The sequence below is a fragment of the Poecilia latipinna genome, unplaced genomic scaffold, assembly GCF_001443285.1.
Source record: "Poecilia latipinna isolate Pla-1442-1.1 unplaced genomic scaffold, P_latipinna-1.0 Scaffold54, whole genome shotgun sequence".
Classification (NCBI taxonomy): Eukaryota; Metazoa; Chordata; class Actinopteri; order Cyprinodontiformes; family Poeciliidae; genus Poecilia; species Poecilia latipinna.
Window position 1 is genome coordinate 903,681 of NW_015112670.1, and position 18,495 is coordinate 922,175.

At 37.8% G+C, this 18,495-nt stretch overlaps 1 protein-coding gene across 1 annotated transcript in view; it reads right to left on the reverse strand.

Moving 5' to 3' along the window:
• xrcc1 (X-ray repair complementing defective repair in Chinese hamster cells 1) overlaps positions 1–18,495 on the reverse strand; it is a 28,302-nt gene continuing 9,807 nt past the window's right edge. The window contains exons 6-17 of the mRNA XM_015053611.1: positions 17,979–18,102; positions 17,660–17,766; positions 16,019–16,181; positions 15,708–15,948; positions 13,749–13,865; positions 7,405–7,486; positions 7,212–7,311; positions 4,074–4,131; positions 2,818–2,948; positions 2,455–2,545; positions 2,253–2,328; positions 1–1,031 (exon numbers count right to left, since the gene is read on the reverse strand). Of these exons, the coding sequence (XP_014909097.1) occupies positions 924–1,031; positions 2,253–2,328; positions 2,455–2,545; positions 2,818–2,948; positions 4,074–4,131; positions 7,212–7,311; positions 7,405–7,486; positions 13,749–13,865; positions 15,708–15,948; positions 16,019–16,181; positions 17,660–17,766; positions 17,979–18,102 (1,398 nt within the window). The 3' untranslated portion in view covers positions 1–923. The remainder of the gene's footprint in view (positions 1,032–2,252; positions 2,329–2,454; positions 2,546–2,817; positions 2,949–4,073; positions 4,132–7,211; positions 7,312–7,404; positions 7,487–13,748; positions 13,866–15,707; positions 15,949–16,018; positions 16,182–17,659; positions 17,767–17,978; positions 18,103–18,495) is intronic.

Consider the following 18,495-nt stretch of genomic DNA (forward strand, 5'->3'; position numbering starts at 1 on the left):
TTTTTAATTAAAAAACCCTTTTTATTTGGGCAAAAATAATTATGCACCACAGCAATAGGAAAAATAGCTTAAGACAGAGAGTCAAAGAAGCCGCAACAGACAGATGAGAATCCAATATGCCACAGAAAACTCCATAAATTAGACTGGCATTTTTAAACAAAACAAAAATGATATAAAATCCTGGCCTGTCTTTTTAATTCGTGAGCTCATCTTTTCCAAACATACAGAAAGCAGACAATGAACAGAAAATAAAACAGAAAACAAACCCACCCCTACTCAGGTCTTCGTTTTTATTAGACTCCTGTATTCCTGATGTAATTTTTTCCAATTCTTGACTGCAGCATTAAGTAACCTCAACCTTTCACTTGACTTTGGGTTGATCTCATAAAGTCTAACAGTCTGCAACATTGAGTCTCTTATCAGTGCCACTGGCAGTCAGGACAGCATCATTACTCATTCCCGTCCCGTAGCCCGAGGTTGCAGTGAAGAGCAGAGGCAGACAGCAGCTGCGTTTGGATCGAGAAACTCCAACAAGGCCTGAATCAGGAACTTTGCTTCTTATCCTAACGTCCAGGAGATGAGCTTCACATGAAGGATGACTCTTTCTCGCCTGACTGTGATGAACAACTCAGAGGAGAAAGGGCAAATAAAAATAAATCTATAACTAAGCTACTGCTTAACTCAAGGGAGATGATTTAATAAGCATTTAAGTCCCAGCTCTCTGGAGAAAACATCTCAAGTTATTTTATTACCATCACACAAGTCCGTGTAAAAAAAACAAAAACATAAGTGAACACTTAATGGTTTATTGCTCGTTTGAAGTGGCTAATCAGAAAAAGAACTATGGCTTTTCCCATTTGCACCTTCATCAGGACTGGAAGAGAGCGTGCCAGACTCCTCAGTGTGCGCTTGTGGTGTATTTTTCAGGGCACGACAGTGTAAGGTTGGTAGGGCAGCATTTTCTGACGTTCATTGATCGCATAAATCCATGAAGGCTTCACAAAGTTCAGGTTGCAATTCTCCATCAGCGCCTGGGATCGATGTGAGCAACAAAAAAAAACAAACAAATCAAATAGAAACGTGTAAATCTTTGTGCCAATGATGATTACGATGCTAGAAAGATCAAAAATCACCTGAATTTAGACAGTAATCGCAATCAGGCAATTCTTTCTTGACCACAGCTCACACCATTACAGTCTGTAAAGTCATCAACAGCCTGTTCTATGAGGAAAACTTACTAAAAATGACGGGTACGAGAAAAAGGCATTCATATATCCATCTAATCCGGTTTAATACATAGAACCTGATTTTCTGTGAACAGAGAATGTCGTGCTTCCAAACTTTTGGCTTTAGTTTTGACACGTTTAATAAAGACAATCTACAATTTTTACCTTGCTTGACCTGCAGGTGAAGGGTAAACTGTCCATTATCAGGCTAATTGGTTGGTGTTACTCTAATAAGAAACACTTGAACACTTTTGCTTAAGTCAAAAATGAGAAATATTACCTGTAAAAATGCATTAATTTACCAGCAGCAGGAAGAAGTTATATTTTTATATAGACATAAAAGCATATACATCATGTTATAAATTTTTGGTAAGTGTTTTGACACAGTGGCATATTATACTGAAGGTGTGTGAATCTTATACCAGTCCATGATTATTACAGGCATACGCCTGGGGCTGCAATCTTAAGTATTCCAATCTAATACCTCCAGGACATTAGTTTCATCTGATTGCTGCATGCCTTAGCTGAGTAAAAAAAAAAAAAAAAAAGTGGACACAGAGGATTTTAATTTGTTACTGTCTACTGAAAGATAATTTGAAATGGACGAATGTGAAGGACGGACTTCAAATAAAACCACAAATCGGCATCAGCCGGTAAAAGCTTGATTTAAGCAAAGCTGCTGAAATCCAACTCAGCTAAATAATTTCATACATGTTTGAAGGGTACTCTAGGTAGGCAAAAATAATTTGCCCCAATTTCCTTGATGGTTTTATTATACCTTTCAAAATGGTGATAACAGCATCGAACTCTAGGATTGCATCTTTAGGGAGGTCTGAGGCTTTTAAAAGGCATTCTTGAGGTGCCCTCGGTGTAACTTAGCAACAACTAGCAAAATTTCCTCCAGCAATTTGTCAGGATACCGTCTTTTGGAAGTGGCACATAATGGCAAGTGCATCCATTCATTCAAAAGTTAAATGTTATGTTGGACATCTTCATTAAATTACATTTCAAAGGGAGACAACTTACATCCTCAAAGGACTCGTGCCATCCGCCACTTGTCACCACAAACTGCACTTTTTCTGACATGTACTCCTCGATCTCTCTGAAGAAAACACAGCAGTGAGATATGCACTTATAAAGTAAATATGCAGCGTCTTTGCTAGGTGTCTGGTGTAAAAAGTTCAGTTTTTAAAATGACTTGTGGCACACAAAAAAAGTTTGCTCCTACCCGTTGAAGGCAACGATGTACCGTAGAAGTAGTCGCCTCTCGTTGTTTGGGAATTTTCCATAAAGGAAAAAGTGCTTTCCGTGAAGAAAATCTGGAAAGGAATAAAACATGAAAAGAAAATCAAAGAAGGCAGGTGCCTGACTAGACAGCAAGGAGGACAGGAATATATGGATGTCTTTTGTCAAAAGGGAACGAGCACAAAAGCAAACAGAAGACACTTTTGGTGTTTGTGTTTGGCCATCAATTTTGTGAGCAGCTGCAGCGTCCCGTGCATCAGACCATCAGAGACAGATGTGTTCTCGCAAGCGGAGCATGAGTAACAGAGACAGGAAGACGCTGAGATGAGAGCAGAGGCAGACGTACCTGGCAGCTCGGGGATGGGATGATCCTCTTCCGCTTCAGCATCTGTGTTTTCATCCGTCGACCCCCCATACGGGTCCTCTTCTTTTGCTGATGATTCTTTCGCAGCTGCTTTCTTCTGTTTGCTCTCCACCCTTTGACAAGGAGAACACAATGTAGGCCGCATCTTTCAATGCTCATCACACAATAGGAGACAATTCCGGTTAGTCTAAAGCTTTTTTTTGTTTCTGTTCACAGAATAGTCCTGAACCAACCCATGTTCTCTGTAGATTTCCTCCAAAGAATCTTTTTAACATCCTAAGAGTCTTGAGCAAAATCTGTGAAGGCTGTTCATTGACATTACCAGCTTGTTTTTCAGTCCAGTACCTGGTCATTTCCAAAGCTTTTTTAGTAAGTGCAGAGAAAGGCTGCATTGATAGGAAGCCACTCAGATATGACCTATGAATGAATGAATTCGCTCCTAAACAAGAAGAAGTACTGTGCCAACAGGAAACGTCCCAGCATGTCAGTCAGACTTGTTCCAGGAGAAACAATGAAAGACCAAAAGGGTAAAAAAGAGGAACTTTGATCAAATGAGCTCGGTCACCCTGTGATTTGCTCAAGTTTCTGTAGCTCTAGCACCTTCAACAAACTGCAGTAGTGTCCCAATATGTGGTAGAAAATAACGATTCCTGTTGTAAGCGTAATCTGCAAATATTTAAACCAACACACTGACTTATTTTTTTTCTTTAGTTTCAGACCAGCTAAACAATGATCAGGATAAGACAAGCTGAAAAGCAAAACAAAAGAAACAACATATACTATTACAGTAAGCCGATTTTCCTCTGCATCTCTAATTCCTGCCAGTTTGAGACGTTTTAGGAGAGTCTGGCTGTTATAATGATAGATGTGCTTTAGAATATTGTGACATTCACAGTGAATCTGCCATTCTTTCATCAGACATTACATCAGTTTTAAATAGGAAATAGCCAATTATAAAACTGGATTACTAATACAAATAACTATTGCAAAACATACGTCCAACTTTATTCCTTTTTTTTTTTTTAAAGCAACACACCTCTTTGAAGACACAGTTGTTTACTTTTTGACACTAAAATGCATGTATGCAGTATTGTATAAGTGTATTTAGAAATTAATTCATAGAACATGGTTTAAAGTTGGAAAGGGCACTTAGAACATGAGATAAAATGATGCATTTATGGCACAAATCTGAGCCAAGCTAAGAACTACAATCACAGTCTGATATTTCTTCCAGTTACCTCTGCAGCTCGTCTTCTGTATCCACTCCCGATTCATCATCACCTTCATCTTCTCCTGCTAAAAAAAAAAAAAAAGTTATAAGTTAATAATCAGTGGTTTCCCTGGAATGCCAGATTTACTCTAATGAAAGAAAAGTCTTGCAGGGAATTGTATTTTTAAGTTAAATATTCGTTTTTGCAACTCAACATATGAATTCGGCGAGGGCGAGATGTGCTGACTGCTCTGTGGCCCTAATCTTAAAGCTAATTAACTTTAATATGTGCAAGAGTTAAATCTGCTTTAGATTCCTTGCCATCTGTGGAGAGGAGTTTAATGTCTCATTAAAATGCCAGGTGAGTCCACATTTCTATGAAATATACATAAGCATTTCTTTCCATGTAACCTTGCTGGCAACACGCTTCTTGCCAGGCTGTGTTGTTGGGGGTTTTAGTTGGGGGAAGCGTAGAGGGGGGCAGGGGGCAGCTGTTTAAAATGCAGTCCGCATGTAGCGTGGTGTGTTGGTGGGTCAGAGGCTGTTGTCTCTTCTTAATGATGCACCTCACCACTTTACTTCGGGTCTCACATTAACATAGAAATGAGAATCATGCACAAGTCCCTTTGCAGTCATTACTGCTCCACTCCATTCTCGCTTTCCACCCGAGCTGCATGGTTTCTCACTCTTGCCCTGTTCGCAGTGGCGACGTAAACTCCTCCATTTCCCAAGTGGCTACCACCTTTGTCTAATCCTACGACTCTCATTTTGTCCCCTAGCTCCCTCTATATTCATTCAGTCTAGTTCAGCTGTGCTGTTGCCCTCTTTCAGGCTCCAGTAGTTTGAGGGAATAAAATCAATCACTTCAAATGAATCACTTAATCTCGGCTCTTGGATTTGTTCCACACCGAGATGTTCTTAATCGTTTATACCAAGGAGATTTATGGTTCTGTCATTCAATATGTGTTTTCCTATTGGATTACATGTCAGAGCTCAATGACTAAAATGTCTTCACGTTTTCTTCTTTCAAATTTCAATTTTGTGTTGGATCAAAATGATCATTTCAACTTCCAGTTTATCCAACGCCCGACTTAGAATTTATTTGACACCTTTGGTATTTAACTTACTTAAGTTTAAATTAGTTACCTCCAACTTTCTCAGTTTAGATTTGTGTTGTCAGGCTCCTAAGGCTTCAGTAGAAAAGTATTGATGTTTTGCTACTGGCTCAAGGGCAGCAGGATCAGAAAGCTTTTATTGTTATTGTACCGGAGCACAACAAAAATGCAATGATCTAAAACATGAGAAGAAAATGATTATTTCTGGGAATAACAACTAAATGCTCTGGTTAGACACTCGGAGAAATAGAAAAGAAAGTAGGTCATATTTTAAGTTTCAAGTATTCAGCATGCTGACAACAGTGAAGTGTCTGCATTAGATAACGTGAGTTTAAGTTATGCTATTTGAGTCACAGCTACTTCAGTTCTGTAGCAGCAGTGCACCACAGATGAACATAAACATAGAGAATGCCGTACCATTGGCAATGATGCAACATAATTCTTTGACACGTCCAAAAATCAGAGGCAGCCTCTTTGAGGGGAAAAAAAAAAAAAAAGACTGTAATCTACAGTCTCAAATACACATGAAGGTGATGCTGGAATATTGTGTCTTTTTATGCTATTGAAATAAAATTGAGTGTGACAGAGCAGTTTTATTTTACTTCAGCAGTAAAATAAAACAAAGTTAAAAAAAAAAAATGAGAAGGATTTATATTCTGCCGGAAGGTTTTATTTCTGCTTTTGCTCTTTTGGGGGTTAGTTAATAAATGAGGATCAGCAATTGCTGAGCTCAGTGAATGGACCAAATTAGCATAGGCTTTGATGTTAGAAACTGGGGTTTTGATTGACACCATGCATGGCTGTCAGAACCGACCCTTCTGTAAATTAGAAGGCTATTACAGACACCATGCAAAAAAAAATAAAATAAAATAAAATAAAAAAATAATTTACAAACAACTATGCATAGTTGAGAATGATTTGGATAATAAATTCATGTTTTTATTTATTGTTTGGGAGTTAGAGGAGAGTTAGAAGATGGGAAAAAGAGCAAAGAAATCACTTTATTTTGGCAAACAAGTAGGGAATCCATCAGTCACGTGTTCTATAGGCTGACAAGAACTTTATACGAATACTCAACTGAGGTATGAATTGGTCTGCGACACTGGCACATTTAGAAGGAAAATTTAAACTAAGCCATAATGAGAAGAAGCCGCATGCAGTCGCAGAAGAGAAAGATAAAAAGAAAGACATTCAACGCAATCTGATGCAAAAATAATCTGGAAAAATGGAAAGCTTGAAGCCTGCAGGGCTGCTCCTGTGTGTAGATCATGAATGAATTTAGCGCCTGCAGCTAGAAGGTACTTCAAAGTTCTTTGGATAATAAATGCTTTACATTTAGTTTTTATTTTTACTTAAAGGGGATGAAGCTGTGTGAGGGAAGGGTGCTTTGTGAGGCCGAAGCTCAGCTGGAGGCTGCAGAGAGCTTTGTGGAAATAGGCGGAGCTTTGTGAGAGCAAGCATTTAGGCACCCCCAAACGGCTGCCACGGGAAATTCAATGATTTCTCAGACATGCATGAAAGAAAAACAAAACACTCCACGTATATAATTGATGAGGAAATAACACAAGATGTAAGGCTAAAAAAGGGAAATTTTTCACATTACCTCCGTTTTATGTTGTTACATTTAGCGTCAATCATTCACATAAACTTAATGAAAATGTTTTTATAAACATACCCCTGCCTTCTTCTACAACTCCCAAAATAATTTAAAGTTAAGAAAATGTTAAGATGCTTGTGGACTTTCTCTTTATTTAACTAACTTCACAATTAGATATTTTATGTACTCAAGTTCCTCTGTATCCCCCTTTCCATTAAACTTCCACCTCTTTAATTAAATCTTCTCATTCTATTAGTCTTAGGTGAACTTTGGTCACAAATCAGCTGAAACCCTGTTTTAAACTTTCCAGCCATTTAAAGAAAACCCTCTCTACCCAATTATCAAACTAAAGGAACATCCAAATTAAGGTACAATGAAAGACAACAGAACAGGACAGATCAAATAAAATAAGTTTTTACTATTTGATTTTCCTTGACAATTTTTAACTTATTACCTGGTTCATCCACGTCAGTCGAGCCCCCATATTCATCGTCCTCATGCTTTTTTTCTGGTGTCTTTTTCGGGGTGACTTGTTTCGCCTGCTTCTGTGGAGTCTGCGAGAACAGCCGGACTCCGGATCTTTAAACTTCACATAATTCTTTAACCCCACGATTATATTTATTGGCTCACTTATAAGACAAATTGACCTTAGTTTCGATTTCCTCCTCACTCTGGTCATCGCCATCCGTTTCGCTCTCGGAGCTGGACTCCGCCCCATCCATCAAGTAGCTGACGGAAAGCAAGAAACAAAATGTGTCAGGATGATGAAATGCCAGAGGGGAAAGAACAACTGGGTAATATATCTCGTTTCCCCATCTGTTTTACAACGTGATTCAAAGTGTAGTGAGGCCCTTACCTGCTAGCCTCTGCAAAAAAAGAGCAAGTTTCAGACATTTTTTCTCCAGATGAATGAACCCATGTCCTAATGTTTAAAACATCACCAGCACCTCTGAATAACTTTTAAATCTAGGAGTCCTAGGACAGATTTACTCCTCCTGAGAGGGGGGGAATCTGTCTGAAGCAAAGAAATCAACAAACACAGAATGGCCTCATAATTAGAAGTATTGTTGGTTTTGCATTGTGCAATGATCAAATCACATTTTTATTTGATCTACAGCTTTCCCACAACTCCATTTCAGATTGAGGTAATGATTACTTTGTTCAATTTTCTCAGCAAAGATTAAAGCGTGCACAGAAATACTGATTTATAAAGGGAATAACAGAGGAGATAGTTATACAGAAACTCACTGGGACTTATACAGGTGAATCTCGGCAAATTAGAAAAGTTAGCAAAGAAAAGTTCATTTATTTCATTCATTCAAAAAGTGAAACTCATACAGAGTTGTTACAGTTATAATTAAATGTTTTATTCTGTCTATTTTAACATTTCTAGTCTAAAGCTAATTAAAAACTCAAACTTAAGTTACTCTGCAAATTACAATATAGCATAAGACCAATAAAAAAAGGCTAAAGGCATACAGTCCCAATAAAGGACTGTAACCCAACAAATTAATTTGAGGTTGAGTAGAAGGGGCTGGTAAAAAAAAAAAAAAAAAAGATTCACAAGCAACACTGATAACCACAGTCTGTAGGATGTAGTGAAGCTAAGTCCATTTTAGAGTTTGGGGAGTTTTGTGAATCTGTGTGCTGCAGTGTTGCACTTCTTCATATTAAGCTGCCCCTGACCCAGACACAACTTTAGTAATATCTGACCTGAGGAAAGAACTTTGGATTTCTTTTGAAAATAAAAATCCCAGGAAGAACTGTGCAACATATTATATCTAAATGTTAACTAATTATTATAAGTATCAAGCATTAGTGCTCTTTATGCCTCTCATATTTCACTTTTCATTTCAGGAAGGAAAATAACTTTGTGATGGTAAGATGCTTAAGGCATTAAGAAATTAAAACTGAATCGTATTAATCCCAAAACAGTTGATGTCAGCCAGAAGCAACTTTTTCAATAAAACCTTGCTGTTTAGAGAGAAATACTTAGGGCTGCACAATATAACACCATTCCATTCCATATAACTTTATTCATCCCCAAGGGGCAATTAAAGAGGTATAGGGAGCAGCAGCAGTACATAAAAACAGAGATACATAAAAACAATATAAAAAAAGTGCAATAAGCAGGCAAGTGCTAAAAAAGAACTACACTTTTTAAAACTGACATGGAGAAAAACAGTTATAGGTACGGACGGATCTGAGTTCAGGAAATGCACAGCTCTTGGGACAAATGTGTTTTTCCTGAATCTCAGACGTTTCGGTCCGAGTCCAAACGGAAGCAACTGAATCACCGAGAGCAGAAAGTAAGAAAGGATCCTTTAAATCACCAAAGACAGATTTCTGACAGCATGGACAATAATTTTGGAACAGGCTTTGATGAATATTTTATTCATACTCAATTTTTTGAGACACTCTTGTACAAAACAGGCAGAAACCGGAAGGAACCATCCCAGCTGCTCTGAAACAACTGCATTAAAAAAACAACTTGCAGACTAGGAGTAAATCATCTGCCAACCTTTCCCAGACAATCCCCTCAAGCCTCTATAAAGTCAGCTGAAAGTTATCTGGGGGGATAACTGAAGCACAGAAGTGATATACTGTAGATAAGGTGAAATCATTTTAGCACGCAGTGAAGGAGGACATTTAACTGACCTCTGCATAGGCCAGGAAATTGGAAAATGATAAATGAGACTATGGGAAAAGGAAGTAAATGAAGTTGTGACAGTAAGAGTGGCTATCACCAAAAAAACAGATCAACATGTTTGAATTATTCCTGCCTCTTCTTAGATGGAAGAAATGATTTGTGTGCTAAATCACACATTATTTCGGTTCTAACATTATGGATGAACAGATTCCGTTTAGGGTTACCCGCGTGGGCTTTTTAGCCAGCTAACTTTAAAGGACACATCCGATAAAATAAATGGACGAAGTCATGGTGTAGAAGTTAAACATTCTTGTAAAGTAAGAGGGCCGAGACGCGGAGGTCAAACAAAATCTGCTTTAAGAGTTTGTTTTAAAAGATTTCTGCAGGCAGATGAAGTGATGCAGCCATCAGACCTATTGTCTGCAGCAGCGCCATGAGGCTCAGGCTCATGAACATTATGAGCCCAAATAATGATCAATTCATCAATAGTGTGAGCTTAAAATTTGGAGGCATTGTCTTTTTTAGCCCATGCAGTGTATTTTAACAAAATTTGTTAATGTATTTACGAAAGTTTACTTGAAATGTTTACTTGGAGCAGAAAAACTAATAAAAATATCAATTAGAGCTCCAGTTGATTAGAACATTTCAGGTTAAAAACAAAAAATTCTGAAGTTGCAGGACAGTTTTCATAGATTTTACATGTTGAGCTCAAAAATGTTTCTACTATATATCAAATCACCAGCATAAATCACAACCCTCACTAATGCAGCCGATCTAGTATTATTATTTAGTGCAACCACAACTGATGACAATGTAGTTCTAAACTTCTGGCTCAATGCGTTATGTAGGAGAATCACTTTGAAAGTAAAATCATAATTCCTTTGTGTAGCGGCTACTTTTATGAGCTGTAGATTATTTATGCAAGTTTTTATTTTCAGACTTATTTCCATATCATTTAAAAAAAAAATACTACAGCCTGATTGCATTAATATTTTGGACCCAACTATCCTCTTTTAGTGGATTAAAATCTGTTTGCTAATTTGCTAATTTTGTTAGCCAAGCCGGTTGAGTATTTCTCATCTTCTGGTTTTATGTGTCCTTTGTTGCTCAATGATTGTTAAATGACTATATATATATTCAGTGTCGGCTGGGGTTCTTAGCTGATGTCCCAATCTGATTATTACAAACACTCCACAGCCTGCATGCATGTCAGGAGCCGAGCGAAGCTGCGCGTTTTACCTCCAGATGCTCGACAACAACAGTTACAGCGTGAGTGTGCAGATTTGTACGGGTGCTTGTCATCATCAAAGTAAGTGGTTCTTTTAATTACCCATAGCAGATGCAGCTTTTAAATAAAGAATACATCATCAAAGCTGCACACTCAACATGCAGCACAATAGCGGTGCTGGGCAGGGGAGCCCAGAGTTCTCACCGGCACAATAGGAGGTTTACAGAGAGAGGCGAACATGAGGGAGAATGGCAGGTTGAAGTGAACTTTTTATTTGTATTCTCCTTGAATTTTTCTTTTGAAATAAAGCTCAAAGATAAAAACTTGGCTGCATAGCAATATTTAATTTACTCAGCTTTATTTATTGAAATTGCATTTTATTTCATACATATTTTTTTTTGAAAAGTTATGTAATAAAAAGTTATCAAATTGCTCTTTCCATGGCGATTATTGTGAATTTTCCTATTGTATACTTGAACACAAACAAGTAAAACAGAAAGACAAACACTTTTATAAAATGGCACAATTATTTTAGAAACTAAACATTTTAAGATGTAACAAAGGTTGAAAACTTTGAAAAATCCTTATTTTCCCAAAGAGCAGTTAAAATGAACTATATATTAATTATTCATTCTCTCCAATCTTTAACCTATAACAAAAGTGGAGCTGAATTCAGTAAATTAAAATCTATGCTCCAACAAGGATTGTCAGATTAAAAAATTTAAAAAAAAAAAAAAAAAAAAAAACCGCCTGTAAGAAGGTATTAAACATATTTTTTATTAATCGTGCATTCCTGGGATCTAAAGGCATCTTAAAGCGGATTTTCAGGTAGGAACCATCAAGACCAAATGTTGTACATGTACTTATGCTGTAATTAAAGAATGGCACATATTTGATCCGACACCACAGAAAACATATTTTTAATGAATTAGAGCCAATTTTTACTGACAAATTGAAAGGTTACAGATCTCTTTCCCACAGAACTGATATGAATCAGTTCTAAGCAGAAATAATCATAATTAGCAGAAATAAAGGTTTGAAAACATTCTGTTTGTGATTCATCTATGTGTTTTCTTTAGTAAATTAAAGTACTGAAATAAGTGAACTTTTTACTTTGATGTCAGAATTTTTATTATTCATAAAACCTAACATAGAGCAGACAGTATGTATGTGGGAATTTCTTAACGAGAAATCAAAACTCCACACAGATAATACAGTAAGACCCCAATTAAATTTGGATCTCCCAATGTCTTTAGCCCTACATTATTCAGTACAGACAGATTTATCAGGAACCATGACAGAGGACCTTGATGTTGCAAATTCACCCCTACCCCCATAATGAGCCATATAATTAGAGCGCTGCTGGAGCTCAGTGGGCAGAATTTGTGATCACAGCAGGGATCTTCTACTCAAGGTTACAGTGCTCTCTGAAGCAAGTGGTCTTCCCTGCTGTGGTGGGAGTATTTTTGGATGTTTCAATCAGCGAGATTGCTGAGAACAGACTGTACAAGGCTGGAAAACAGACACAGCCCAAAAGAGAGTTCTCATCAGACATGGAGTCATACTGTAGTCACATGTTCTGTGCTACTTAATCCCCACCAGCTGCTCGTTTGGACGAGTTTCAGCATCTCTGCAGGTCTGAAATGAAATTTGGTGCAGTTTAATGCATTTGATGTTGGCATGAGTTTTGGGACTTTTCACAGCTTTGCTCTATATTTCAGTTAGAACTGCGTAATATTAGCACAAGATGCAAATGCAGTTTCTCAGACATTTCAAGTGTATGTTGTTGTTTTAATCAGTATCTCAGTAAAACATGCTTTCTACAGATAAATGCTAGGAGCATGTGTTAGGCTCCTGTCTCTTTTTGGCAGCTTTCAGATCCATATACTGGCATGTTCATCTCATTACAGGGCCTAAAATTAAACCCAGCTGTTCAGTCCAGCATTGTGCAGAACTGCAGAGATCAAATTAAAGTCACACACATTGTCAATCCAGCAGACATTCTTCCATTGATTCACTTGCACCGTTATTTGATTTGATTTGATAAATTTATCTCAAACAAGAAACAAATGTAATCAGTAGAACAGAGAAAACACATGCATACATAATCAAGAACAAAATAATTAGTTTACTACTACTTTTCTGTTTGAAAAGGAGTAGGAAGAAGTGAACACTTATATGGCTGTAAGGTGCTTGGTTCTCCACCTTAAGTATAGTTCTATAATTTGGCAAAACTCTAAAATGAAATGCCTTGGAAGATTAAATCAACTCAACAGTGAATGATCACACTATGTGAAAGAAAATGGTTTTACCTCACACACCGAAGTGCTAGTTGCGATCTTTTGTTTAATTTTCCACTTAAACTGCATAGATTACAAACCTCGTCCAGATTCATAATTAACATCGTTTTAATTACACCAGCTGTGCTACTGAGAAACCCATAACAGCTGTCTAAAAAACATTTCCTACTTCAGAAGCTAGAGGTTTTCTAAGGATGCTGGACAGACAAGATTCTGCATAACTTTGCCATAATATCAAAGCTGCTGGTGCACAACAACCTTGCATTGCCTGTGGATCATTTGTGTACTCAACAAGAATAATGAAATAAACATACCACAGTTCACTAATATTGACAAATATTTCTCACATAGCTGAGTTTCTGCAGCTGCACAGCAAGTGCTTATTACCATAAACTTGCTTGTACTATCAATCCTACAGTAACACTGAAATATATACATTTCAAAATATGTAATAAAATCAACATACACCCATTTTTCTTATGCAAAATGTCATGGCCATGTTAAGGGAGATAAGGTGCTGGCCATGTTTGTTCACCAAGAGGCTAAATCCCAAAAAGTCAAAAGAAGATGGCAGTTATGTTTTCAAGCATATTACTGGAAAGTTAGGTGGAAGGATATTGTTAAACTCATATCTCTGAGCTTAAACATCTTCATATTTATTGGCATTAAGGGGCTGAGAGTGCCTGTCCAACTGGAGAATATATTGTTGGTAAGCAAATCTTTAATGCATGTTACCAGAAATATAAGAGCATACCAAATACTGTGGTGATATTTAGGAATCAATATACTGACACTCATCTATGGCTTTCTTACCGTTTATGTGAGATCTTCTGTTTCCTCTTATGGCAGTCCATCACCCATTCTTTCCGGACAATGATGCCGCCTGCTGATTTCACCTGGCTGTACTTGGGGGTGTTGGCGAAGGCACAGCTGTAGAATAATGGGACGAGGCAGGAACATGCATCCGGAAAAACAAACAAAAAAGATGTTTATGACACAACAGGGAAGTTGACAAGTTAGTCTGGTCTAATAGCTGCAAACACAAAGTCATTAAACTGATGATCTGACCATGTGAACCATGGACGCATAAAAAACTAAAGGGGAAATTAAGAAAGGTTTATTTAAAAGAAACCTTTGTATGTTAAACCAAAAAAAAAAAAATTCTTTAGGAATAATTTGTCTCATTTTCAATGTGTTTACCGACATTAAACGATTAAACAAAGAAAAGATGATGAGGTGCACCTTTAATGGATTATTATTTTTTTATCTAAAGGCAGTTCCCTCTCAACAAAAGTATGAAGAGCATTTTAGCTACAATAAGCCTTTATTCCTGCTCCACTTTCTTTTATCTACACTGTGCAGTTTCTCAGTGCATTGATCTGTTGACTTATCTCTTCGCTCTTTAGCATTTGTTCCTCGTTTATCTTCAGGTTCGCTTTGCACAGCAGTATCTGTAAGCAGCGCTCGTCTCCAGAGAACTGCAGCGTGGAGCTTCCCTAACAGCTTTGACACGGCGAGCATTAGAAATGTGTTATCACTGAAGTTTACGTGCTCACGGCGGGTTTCCTCAGTATTCCAGCTGAATACCCCCCCCTAAACAGAAACTGATTCATTTTCCTGTTTCTTATTCGTGTATCTGTCACTTATCCATTCAAATCAGGCGTGCTTGAAACGTCTACCATGGGCCTCATTCTTCATATTAATTTGCACTCTGTTTGAACAAAACAACAAACTGTGTGGAATCCTCCATAGCCTACAAATGAAGAAAAGTTGCAGTGTGATCTTTCTTCTGATTCATCTTTTGATATGAAACTACCATACATCCTGAACTGTTAAAACTTCACCCACATATCTCACTAGAGCTGTGTCGACATTACCGCACGGTCTGTTAACCGCAGATCGGCGACCATTCATGCTTAAGTGCATCTTTATATTTTGTTTGCCGTTGAACAAGAGCAAAGTTGCTTTTCCAGCACAAAATCAATTCAAGCAGAAAACATAAAAGGAACTTATTTAGTGGAAAATCTGTAATGGAAATGCAAAAGTGTCACTAAAGATCTTTTTGTAAAGATAGATGTTTAAAATCATTCACCTGAGAGACCAGGCTGGCCTCTCCAGTTGGATCTCAGCTCATTAGAACATTATTTAAGTTTATTTTACAAATTGAATTCAAAAAAAGAGACTCATTACGTACATGAAGTGATTTATATTTTATGCATCTGTTTGTTGATCTTAAAAATAAATTTAACAAACATGTCAGCCTACACACTAATGTGGAAACTACTGACTTTATAGCCATCCAGAAGACAATCTCAGACAGCAAGTCAGAAAAGGTCATTGCTAAAGAAGGTGGATGTTCTCAGATTGCTGCATCCAAGTTTATAAAATGAAAGGTTGTGTGAAAGAAAAAAGTATGGTAGGCAAAGGTTCACAAGCCACACCAACTGGAGATGATTGGTGTGAAGATTAAACAGAAATGATTTGAGGGGCCAAGTCCTCTGCTGGTGTTGGTCCAAAACCAGCACAGCTTTTCACTCGGAGGTTACAAAAACAACTCCATGCTTCTGCAAACAAAGGACCTAAATCCCATTGAAAATCTATGCATTCTTGACGAGAGGAAGAAGGACGCCAGAGCTAATACTGCCGATTGGCTAAGGCCATTACTAAAACATGTGACATCCAATAAAGGAGTATATATGCTTATAAACTACGAGAATAATGTGAATCTGGATAATTAGCTGATTTGTGATCAACCTGAAGGGAAATACTCACATAAGATGTGTGGAGTCAGGTGTCCAGTCGGGCCGGTACTTGGCTCCCATTTCAAGCGCTTTTTCTCTCAGCTCCCCTCTGAAGGGGTTCTGGAAGCCGCTCAGCACAAACACAACTCCCTCCATGAGCCGATTAAACGGGACCTGCTGCTCGCTCTTGGATTTTGTCTTCAGTTTGGGCTTAGGTTCTGGTTTGGATTGGCTCTCCTTCTTCTTCTCAGCAGATTTCTTTGCTGATGAAGCTGCAAAAAGAGCTCAGTTTCGATGTTTGTTTGTTTTACAACATAAATAGATTTATTAATGATCCGCTACCTTTGGCAGTGCTCGGGCTTGGCGTGCCGACAGGACTCGGTTTGTATTTAGGGGTGGCAGCTTTGGTCTCAGGCGAGCCCCCTGGACTCATTTTCTTTGTCGGAGGAGGTCCAGAGGGAGACTGTCGCTCTTTGCTGAACTCAAACTTTCTTTTTGCTGGTGGCTGGATGACAAAAGTGTAAAATTACTGTAGCAAGTATGTAAAAAAAAAAACATGAATACAAAGACACTAACTGGTTCACTGAACAGATTCTTGGCTGGAGCTGAATCTACTACAAATCAGTGAATTTTGAAAAACTTTTATTAAGCGGTTACTCATTGATTATTGTCAATCAAATCTTCAGAGTTGGTCTATTTTATGAAAATTGCTTTGAAAATTCCATCATTGAGATTATCCTAATTTTGGCAACTGACATATCTGTGAGTAGAGAGTCTGTTTGCAGAGTCCAGAAAGAGAACGAAGAGAAAGATTCAGGTTTTGAAAATACCAAAGAAACCTTCATCCAAACCGCGTCCAGGCCTAAATACTTTGAGGAAATCAATTCACAACAAATGTCGTCTAAAGGAACTTTACAAAAAATTATTTCATTTCAATCATACGTAGATTCATACCGATCCCAGTTATCAATTAGTTATTCATAGATGTTTAAAAAGTTTCTATCTAATGGAATCCAGCAGACTGCATAGAGTCACTGACTTGCAGAATTCACTTTTCCTGGACAAGAGCACAGCAACGATCTCAGGGTGGAACAAGTCATTTAATAGCTCAACATTTTCTGATGCTTCGTCATGAGTTTTCTTTAAATTGTAAGATAAGGTTACAGTAAAACACGGTGTATTTATCCATTGAAAGCAGACATGTTGGTAAAGCGAAAGTGAGGATAAGTTACTTTCACTTTATTTTGGAGCCAGAGAAAGGTCATCGGAAGGCAATGAGTATTTACCAAGAGTGCAGAGGCAACTTATCCATCAAACTATTTATTGCATCATTAAAAAAACAATACATCTGCTAGCTTGGGGATTTTTGCTCCGTTAAGATGAACAAGCATAGGCAAAATATTCTGAGTCAGCTTTTTTTGTACACACTCTGCAGCAGTTTGCATAAAAAGAGGAGCGGTGCTCTGAGGCTGCCACTCAGAGCACCGCATTTTGGTTGCATTTCTAATGTGGACTAAAGCAGAAAAAGTTGCTCTATCTTTGCTGTTAAAATAAGCATTGGGCTGATTTTCAGGAAGGTTTTATTTTTTTTATTTATTTATGTAAAATATTATAAAGTAATTTTCAGGTATAAATATGTGCATACATTGAAAACTACATGAAAGCTATTCACTTCAGTTTAAGTTAGACTTACTGGATTTATCACACATTACTTGGTTGCTATTCCAAATAAAAACTTGTTCTCCATAACCCACCTGGTTAAATAACGGTTAATTAACTCAATAAGAATATTAAAAGTGCATAAAAACCTTCAAACACCTACATATCCTGGGCTGCATCAAGCTTTTCTGCCTGGTTTCATTTCCTCTACAGCCTCCTCTGCCTCTTTGCGGTCTAAATGAGGAGAAGGGCTGCAGCTCGCTGATGAACAGGTGTTTGGTGGGTGCCCTTCAGAGCAGAACGTGATAGGGGGATATTTAGTACCTGTGGTGAGGCAGAGATGGAGGTGGAAGCTTGACCTGGTGATTGAGAGCTACCTCGTGCCTGCAGAGCAGCAGCAGCATAGCTCAGCTTGTCACTCTGTGGAGAGACTAAAGATAGGAAAGAGACAGTGAGGAAGAACAAGACAGCCATTAGCATAAAGGACCCCCAATAGAAACGCCAGTCTTTCAGCTCTCATGTCCTTCAGCAAAGTTAGGCAGCCTAAAATAAAACCTAATTAGGGTACACTCACTACTGCTTTAAAATCCCAACGACCTGAAAGGAATCAATAGGCCTTGTAAATTTAAATAAATGGCTCTACCTTTGAGTGAAGTGCTCGGCTTTGTTGCATTGTCTCGGCTGAAGAAGAGGCTGCCAGGTTGAAGGCTGGGCCCAGATGAAGGAGACTCATCTTTCACCCTGAACTGTCCCAGCTTCGTCAGTTTCTGGCAGGAAGGAAGGACGTGTTCAGCGCCGAAGCAGAAGATTCGGGGACTGAATGAAGTGATTTTGTTTCCAACTACAAAGGAGGCTTTCAATCTGACAAATGATTTCATAGTAAAAACACTTCCAACTGAGCTCACCCTAGATTCAAATCGAATCCCTCCATGCCAGCCTTGTGGCATTAAGAGGAGCAAAAAGCCTTAAGATGCATCTGTCTTTTAATGCAGTAGAGTAATCTCACTCAGGCTGAAAATTTCAGAAAAACAATCGGGCTTTCATTTGACTTCTATTATTTATTTGGGGTGTTAGAATGAAACTACATTAAAATGTTTCACAAAAAAAAAAAAAAAAAAAAAAATTATGTTAAGAAATTCATGTTTAATTTCATACAGCAC